At 44.9% G+C, this 9531-nt stretch overlaps 1 protein-coding gene across 1 annotated transcript; it reads right to left on the reverse strand.

The window, feature by feature from the left end:
• Nucleotides 1-659: 659 nt before the first annotated feature.
• Nucleotides 660-5305, reverse strand: LOC137075825 (proline-rich protein 36-like). The gene is made up of 4 exons (XM_067444778.1): nucleotides 4979-5305; nucleotides 3763-4932; nucleotides 2624-3128; nucleotides 660-742 (listed from the first exon to the last, which is right to left on the reverse strand). Exons 1-4 carry the CDS (start codon nucleotides 5303-5305, stop codon nucleotides 660-662), a joined length of 2085 nt encoding a protein of 694 aa, XP_067300879.1.
• Between the last annotated feature and the right edge of the window lie 4226 nt (nucleotides 5306-9531).

The following is a 9531-nucleotide window of genomic DNA, read 5'->3' on the forward strand; positions in this document are numbered from 1 at the left end:
ATTGCAGATAAAAAAGTCTAGAGTCACCTGATTTTTATACTCTCTTTTTCAGAGTACTTACATTTTAATTATGTATTGACATATAAAGAAAGTTTAAATTTTTTTGGACATAAGTGTTTTAGATAATTCTGACATCCTTTTAATGTTTGAATTTAATATAAACTTTAATGTACACTGTATTACATGTTTTATTTAATTGTAATTAATATACAATTAAGTATCCGCAAACATTACATTCATTTTGCACTTGCAAAAGTATGTTAGTGTTTTTCTGACCCAGCTGAGGAATAAAATGTGTTCAATGCATCGTGTGCATGTGTGTTTAAAACATTTTGTCAGTGTGAGTCATACAGTTCTTTGTCTTATGGAGAGCACAGATGTGAAGATCTTGACTGGCAGTTGTTGGAAGCTCTGCTTGTGTGTGTGTGTGTGTGTGTGTGTGTGTGTGTTCTGCGAGTTTGCAAGTCAATATGTGTGTTTAATGAAAACCACATCAGGTGTAGTCTGATCCTGAGCTTTGAGCCCTGGAGAGGAGGCAGGTGCTTCCGGAGCGCTGGGTTGTGATTCAGGCGGACGGCCCCACAATCAGCCGTGGCAGCCGCAGGAGATGGGGGTGGGGTGAAGGCCGCTGCCGGAGTCAGCGCTGCTGTCAGGACTGATCAGATATTACGAGCGCAGAGCCTCTGATCTCCACAACTCAACATGCTATCAGTAACTGCAGCCAGGTCTGCTTCAAGACCTGCTGAGTGGACAGAAACAGATCCAGAGGCCCTCAGAGAGATACATGTGTCCAGAACACTCTCATTGGGTGTCTTTTATTCAAATGCTGTTTTGGAGATTTTAAGTAAATTTATCATTTTAGTTAATAAGTCAGTTCCCCTCCGGTTCACAGAGGTGTACTAGCAGTAATGGCCTTAAATAATAACGCTTAGTGTGCCTGGGATATAGCCTGACAAGCCAGACCCACATAAAGATGTTTGGTCTGGAAACTAACCATTGACAGCTCAATCCGAGGTGTGGGATAAACGGTTGTCTTTCAAACTCCCTCTGCACGCGATAGGATAGCGCTACAACCAACCAGAGCAACGAAGGTGAAACGGAGCTCGTTGATAGATTAAACATTCGCCGTATCCGGTCAGCAAAACTCCGAACACATCTTCCCTTTTTAAGAATGACTTCAGTGCCGTTCTTTGTTCTTTTTTCAGAGAAAAAGTTTAACTCAAAGTCTTCCAGAGTCGCGGCCAAAGCTGATTCGAAAGACCGCTGTTCGCCAGTTTTTGTGTTTACTAGAAGCACGCAAACGCAACTCGGCTGTCGTCATTATGTTAAGCACTGACTCTCTATACACGATGTGATTGGCCCAACCAGAGTTTGGTGTTTACAGCTCAGAAGTGTATTGAGAGTTGCTAGACGACACTCGCGGGCAGATTAGATTTGCTGCCGCTGGGGTGCGTCTAGTTTCCTAGGCTACCTGGGATATCTTTTAAAAAAAATATATATGCAATGACATTCAGACATTTGAATGTGACTTAAAAGGTCCAAATACTTTGAGGGCCACTCTATTAAAAAGACATTCCACTTAAAAAGAGTTTACTATTTACTTTGTTACAGTTGGGGGACAGGTAAGGACATTGCTCAATCAAAGTTCACTGAAGGAGTTTTCACAATAAATCCATAACAACTTAACATATCAGTGACCAGACAGGGAATGAATGAACAAGAGGAACTTAAATACAAACACAGATGCCTGAATAAACGAAGGGGTGATACAGAAGAAGATTAACTAAACACAGCTGAACAGAACTAGACTAACAATGGTAACCATGGTGACAAACAAGTGGCGGGAAACTGAGACAAAAGAACATGTGACAAATGCAAAAAAAAACATTAGAAACAGACAGATAACATACTTTACTATTTACTTTAAAAAGTGCACTTTGTAATAATGTCAACTTTATGACTTTATAATGTCAAACTTTGTAAGTTTTACTTTAAAACACATTTTAATTAAATATTTGTAATAATTTAAAATGTATTAAAATGTATAACTTTAACTCTATTATTAGGTTTTAACTGTAGTGTGTTTTTTAAATTACCGGCCACTTTATTAGGTACACCCCTTCATTTGCTCCTTTATGCAAATATCTAATCTGCCAGTCACATGGCAGCAACTCAGTGCATTCAGGCAAGGTGACATGGGCTGAATCTAAAATCGCCCCCTATATCCTCAAATAGGGCATTATTTGAAGGGACAGCCATTTGTAGTGGTGTCTGAAACCATAGTGGACATTATCGAGTGCACTCATTCAATGCCCAAGTATCCTTGACGTCACCCATAGGATTCTGAATAGCAATTCTGAATCGTAAAGAAGTGACGAGCTGGCCATCTTGGCAGTAAGTCATCTTGCGCCACTCCCGGATAACTGACAATGGGCAAAGAGACAGGACGTGGCTGGAGCTGAGATGACGTGATGAGTAACAGACAGCAGACAAACGGCAATCCACCTGTCACTCAAACCATTAATTATGCACTATGGGTGTAATGTTGTTATTTGAGCTGGGGGGAACCATAGGGGGCACAGGAGACTTTGAGCTGGGGGGAACCATAGGGGGCACAGGAGACTTTGAGCTGGGGGAACCATAGGGGGCACAGGAGACTTTGAGCTGGGGGGAACCATAGGGGGCACAGGAGACTTTGAGCTGGGCGGAACCATAGGGGGCACAGGAGACTTTGAGCTGGGGGGAACCATAGGGGGCACAGGAGACTTTGAGCTGGGAGGAACCAAAGGGGGCACAGGAGACTTTGAGCTGGGGGGAACCATAGGGGGCACAGGAGACTTTGAGCTGGGCGGAACCATAGGGGGCACAGGAGACTTTGAGCTGGGTGGAACCATGGGAGACACAGGAGACTTTGAGCTGGGCAGAACCACAGGGGGCAGAGGAGACTTTGAGCTGGGCGGAGCCATAGGGGGCACAGGAGGCTTTGTGCTGGGCAGAACCATAGGGGGCACAGGAGACTTTGAGCTGGGGGAACCATAGGGGCGCAGGAGACTTTGAGCTGGGCGGAACCATAGGGGGCACAGGAGACTTTGAGCTGGGGGAACCATAGGGGCGCAGGAGACTTTGAGCTGGGGGAACCATAGGGGGCACAGGAGACTTTGAGCTGGGGGAACCATAGGGGCGCAGGAGACTTTGAGCTGGGCGGAACCATAGGGGGCACATCTCAATGCCTGTTGACTTCACGCACTGGTTTTCATTCACTCCTTCAAGTGATCTATATTAGTGACTAACATAGGGAATAATGAATGTTTAGGGAGCAATTTCAGATTCAGACATGGACTCAATCCGAAATCGCCCCCCTAAACCCTCAATCACTTTGAACGTACATCAGCTGTAAACTCGTTATTGCAGTGCAATGTGGGATTAAATGAGTGCACTTGATATGTCCACTTTGGTTTCGGACACCACTACAAATGGCTGTCCCTTCAAATAATGCCCTATTTGAGGGTATAGGGGTTGATTTCGGATTTAGCCATGGTCAAGACATTTTGGTGAAGTTCAAACTTAGCATAAGAATGGGGAACAAAGGTGATTTAAGTGACTTAGATAGTGGTTGTTGGTGCCAGAAGGGCTGGTCTGAGTATTTCAGAAACTACTGGGATTTTCACGCAGAGTCATCTCTAGGGTTTACAGAAAATGGTCTGGAAAAGAGGAAATATCCAGTGAGGGTTAGAATGCCAGATTTTGCCATGAAAAAAATACAAGCAGGGATCCATCCTGCCTTGTATCAACAGGTGGTGTAATGTTGTTATTTGAGCTGGGGAGAACCATAGGGGGCACAGGAGACTTTGAGCTGGGGGGAACCATAGGAGGCACAGGAGACTTTGAGCTGGGCGGAACCATAAGGGGCACAGGAGACTTTGAGCTGGGGGGAACCATAAGGGGCACAGGAGACTTTGAGCTGGGGGGAACCATAGGGGGCAGAGGAGACTTTAAGCTGCGCGGAACCATAGGGGGCTCAGAAGGCTTTGAGCTGGGCGGAACCATAGGGGGCACAGGAGACTTTGAGCTGGGCGGAACCATAGGGGTCACAGGAGACTTTGAGCTGGGCGGAACCATAGGGGGCACAGGAGACTTTGAGCTGGGCGGAACCATAGGGGGCACAGGAGACTTTGAGCTGTGCGGAACCATAGGGGGCACAGGAGACTTTGAGCTGGGCTGAACCATAGGGGGCAGAAGAGACTTTGAGCTGTGCGGAACCATAATGGGCAGAGGAGACTTAGAGCTGCGCGGAACCATAGGGGGCTCAGGAGGCTTTGAGCTGGGCGGAACCATAGGGGGCACAGGATTTTTTAAGCTGAGCGGAACTATAGGGGGCACAGGAGACTTTGAGCTGGGCAGAACCATAGAGGGCACAGGAGACTTTGAGCTGGGGGGAACCATAGGGGGCACAGGAGACTTTGAGCTGGGGGGAACCATAGGGGGCACAGGAGACTTTGAGCTGAGCGGAACCATTGGGGGCACAGGAGACTTTGAGCTGAGCGGAACCATAGGGGGCTCAGGAGGCTTTGAGCTGGGCGGAACCATAGGGGGCACAGGATTTTTTAAGCTGAGCGGAACCATAGGGGGCACAGGAGACTTTGAGCTGGGGGGAACCATAGGGGGCACAGGAGACTTTGAGCTGAGCGGAACCATAGGGGGCAGAGGAGACTTTGAGCTGCGCGGAACCATAGGGGGCACAGGAGACTTTGAGCTGAGCGGAACCATAGGGGGCACAGGAGACTTTGAGCTGGGCAGAACCATAGAGGGCACAGGAGACTTTGAGCTGGGGGGAACCATAGGGGGCACAGGAGACTTTGAGCTGGGGGGAACCATAGGGGGCACAGGAGACTTTGAGCTGAGCGGAACCATAGGGGCACAGGAGACTTTGAGCTGGGCGGAACCATAGGGGCACAGGAGACTTTGAGCTGCACGGAACCATAGGGGGCTCAGGAGGCTTTGAGCTGGGCGGAACCATAATGGGCAGAGGAGACTTTGAGCTGGGCGGAACCATAGGGGGCACAGGAGAGTTTGAGCTGGCGGAACCATAGGGGGCACAGGAGACTTTGAGCTGGGCGAAACCATATAGGGGCACAGGAGACTTTGAGCTGGGCGGAACCATAGGGGGCACAGGAGACTTTGAGCTGAGCGGAACCATAGGGGGCACAGGAGACTTTGAGCTGGGCGGAACCATAGGGGGCACAGGAGACTTTGAGCTGAGCGGAACCATAGGGGGCACAGGAGACTTTGAGCTGGGCGGAACCATAGGGGCACAGGAGACTTTGAGCTGCACGGAACCATAGGGGGCTCAGGAGGCTTTGAGCTGGGCGGAACCATAATGGGCAGAGGAGACTTTGAGCTGGGCGGAACCATAGGGGGCACAGGAGACTTTGAGCTGGGTGGAACCATAGGGGGCACAGGAGACTTTCAGCTGGGCGGAACCATAGGGGGCACAGGAGACTTTCAGCTGGCGGAACCATAGGGGGCACAGGAGACTTTGAGCTGGGCGGAACCATAGGGGGCACAGGAGACTTTGAGCTGGACGGGACTAGTGGGTGAAACAGGTTGGCTCAGACCTCCTTTCAGGCTCTGGCCTGTGCATCGCGGCGAGCTTAAGCCCATGTCTGCCGTGGGCTTTGGGCTTCAAAAATGGGGAGAACTAATACAACAACAGGTGAACAAAATCAGTAATTAAGGGAACTTACTGGCACACACTAGGAAACTAGGTCAGGAAAACAACACAATGGACAAAACATAATCCTGACACACCCTAATTTCAAATTCACAAACAGAGTTTTTAGATGGAAGTTATCATTTGCAGCCACTTACTATAGCTTCCAGTCAATATTTACGCTATTAAACGGTCTTACTTCTTGTGTACATTGGCATGCCATTTGCTTGTTAAAAGTTCCAAATTCCAAAACAAGCAACAGGACATCAATATTTCTTTCCATTTACACAGACTCATGCCAATACCATCTATTTTTTTTCACTCAAAGACACTGACTAATGTGTGATCTGTCATTGCCACTAAAGTGCTCATCCCTAAATCATTCCAAAGGCTGAAATCGAAGAGAGCAAAAATCTAAGAGTATTTTTCACTCAACAGCTCGTCTGGTGGCACTAATAGCAGTGGGAAATGAAACGCTCCACACGAATAAACATTTGTTTGCTCTGTAAAGTCTTCTGAGGGAACAGGGAGGAAAATCAACCACAATCACTCCTTTGTATCATTGTTCCCAGACCGATCAGAAGGCTGCTTTATTTTCTCTGAGCTAAAGCTGCTTTTCACTCCTTTTTATTCTGCCTGTGAAAAGACCAAAGTCATTGATTCCGGCTTCCCAACAAAATCAGTACATACTCAGTCTGAACTGAATCAATAATTTTGAACTCTTTTCATAGATTCCATTGATGACAAAAAAAAGTACAGAACAGTTTCAGTGTTCACCTGTCATTCTGCTGAAAGGTGGCGTTTGATGACGGCTCTTTATTCTCAACACAACACCTTCAAATTCTGAATGACTTTAGGAGGAACAAGAAAAAGTCATTTGTGTTTCAGATTGCTTGTTACAAAACTTTTCTCTGTGCTCTTTTTCACTCCTCTCACTTTTGCTGGCTGTGGCAAAGTTCTGAAATTCTTTGCTTCTGAGCATTCACAACCTGTTTTAATTCTATGTGATTTCCACATCCGATTTCCATTTGTTTGCAGTGGATTGTGGAGGTCTGGTCTACTCCCCACCTAAAACACCACCTGCACCCACTTTTCAGCTGAGACGTGGAGGCCGAAGGTCAAGTTCACTCTCAAGAGCATCTCCACATATCCCAATTGTGATGCTTATTGCAATAACCTTTATTACATTAACATAAATTTGCAATATGCAGATTATTTTGCTGTTACTACTTGGCTATTGATTCATATTATACAATGCCCTTTGAGGCCTCTATGACATCAGACAAAATTGTATTTGTTTTAGAGGTAGAGTAATTCCTTACAATCTGATGAAGGATTATAATGACAAACATTTTCGCAACAATTTTTTAGTTTTTAGTTTTTTGGAACAATGCTCACTGATAAAAAAAATAGTGTGTACTGAAAACTAGATTTGAGGCTATATTAAAGGGGGGGGGGGGGTGAAACACTCAGTTTCAGTCAATCATGTCAATCTTGAGTATCTATAGAGTAGTATTGCATCCTTCATATCTCCGAAAAGTCTTTAGTTTTATTATATTTATAAAAGAAATATGGGCTGTACCGAGTCTTTCTGTAAAAAACGAGCGGCTGGAGGCGTATCGTGTGGGCGGAGCTAAAGAATGACGAGCGCAAAGCGTTGACATCCTCAAGCGTGGAGAAACCCATGGCCATCGATCTCAGCTAATAGATATGATCCAGAATCATTCGCCGGCTGAAATAAATTGAACAGGAGAAACAGCAACAGCAGGACGTCCGTCTCTGTGGTATGTACTGTATTTAGTGGCCTGTCAACATTTGTGTGTTTACTCGCAGTTTATGAGGACATGATTCGGTTTATGGACTATTGTATGCGACTAAACCTTAGCAGTAGCAAGCAAAACGTTTTTTTACGTCAGACTAGTGTAACGTTATACATAGAACAACGCGATCGTGTTGTTTACTGATGTTTACTCACGTGACGATAGCCAAAAGCAGAGACATTTGAAGCAGTTTTACTCACCGGCTGCTTCCAAAGCAGGACCGAACCTTTATCGCTGGGACCGCTCCGTCAAAAACACACTTCTTTGGTATGATTTGGTAAAGTCCTGACAGCAGTGAACGGTGGTGATCCACTTTGCGACGCAACTAAAGTGATGTTGTGAAGCTTCCCGTCATTTCTGCGTTCAAATCGGTTCAAATGCAGCACTGCCTTCCCGGAGTGCTGTGCTGAAGCGTTGAAGTCGCTTGATGTCAATAAAGTGGAGCGCGGTGCGACAGAAGTGTTCGCGGACGACTGGATCTGCAGCTGAGAGTGTTTATGGGCGTGCATTTCCTTTCTCGCTCTAGTCACGCGCGCGCACCCTACCGGGAGAAGAGCCCGTACGGCCCATACAAGGACCTTCCGCTCTATTAACGTCAAGTCGACCCATACTCGAAAAAAACTCTCCGAAACTTGTGAGAAACCGGAAGTTTTTTAAACTTTGTCTATGTTTAGGATGGGAATCCAAGTCTTTAACAGTGTAAAAAGCTCAGTAGGCATGAAACAGCATTTCACCCCCCTAATATATATTGACAGACATGAATTAAGTTTGACACAATATCAAAGCTATAGACCACCAAACTTGATTTGAAGATGTATATTGCTCCTAGAAACTGGATAAATAAAAGCCAGAAAAAACTGAAAAAACTTTTTGCATGTTTGTCATGGTCTGAATGTTATGTTATATTTTAAGAAACACAATCCAAATAAAATGCACAGAACTTACATTCATTATTCACTTCAGTTTTGCTGTTCTGCAGAAGGACAAACAAATAGTGATGTGTTTCTTTTGGCAATTACAGTGGAAATGTTCGATAACATGCTCAAAACACTGGATATGTTCAATAAAGAACATCAGTGTGTAGTTCTCACGTTGTATTCATATTTATATTTTCACTGTTAGAATATCATCTTTTTTTGGAAGTAATACAAGTGGTGATTCCTCAGACATGTGTCTTTCACAGCCAACACACACACATTTCCAGGGAGAAAGAGAAAACATTAATTCCAAACAATTTATTTAACAGCTTCACTACATAATTTAACACAAGTTCAGCTTGATAAGCCCAAAGTACTTCATTGCTAAACCAAGCACGCCAGCACTGGGATGAAATTCAGTGCTTGCTAGCAGTGGTTCCTTTACACATTAAAGCAGTCTTAATTTCAAAGAGCTACTTAATTATTTCATGTGACAAGGGGGGTATTAAAATCATAACTCCATCAATTATAGATTTGATCGTTTACGGGCAAGGTTAACTATGCAGTGATGTGTGTTGAGAAAGTGGCTTTTAAAATGGAACTGGATTAAATTGAACAGCTCACTGTTGAGAGTAATGAACAGTGACAAGTGGGTTCAATGACTACTGCTATTAACAATAGAATTCAACAATATAGTTATTTTCTTCAGAGACAACGGATATTATAACACAATACCCACTGTAACCATGCATATATTAAAGGTACACTATGTAGCTTTTGGCCCTCTAACTGAATGCATTTTGCGGAAGAAGATTGTTGTGCTTTGGCTCTGTGTGACTATGCAAATTAATAGAATCCTTCACAATAGATAATGCTTTACAATGAACAGCTACAATTTACCTGTTCAATAAAACACCTTAATCACCCACTGAGTAATAAAAATGCCATCTCTCCATTGCTTTACAACATTTCAAATCCCTTAGTTCTTTCCATCTCTGAAAAGCCAAGCCAATGTTGATTCTGGTTTTATTAAGAGCGCTGTCACTTTCTCTTTTTGCCAGCTGACTCTCCTCTGTTCCGAGTT

Source organism: Pseudorasbora parva, chromosome 5 (assembly GCF_024679245.1).
Source record: "Pseudorasbora parva isolate DD20220531a chromosome 5, ASM2467924v1, whole genome shotgun sequence".
Lineage (NCBI taxonomy): Eukaryota > Metazoa > Chordata > Actinopteri > Cypriniformes > Gobionidae > Pseudorasbora > Pseudorasbora parva.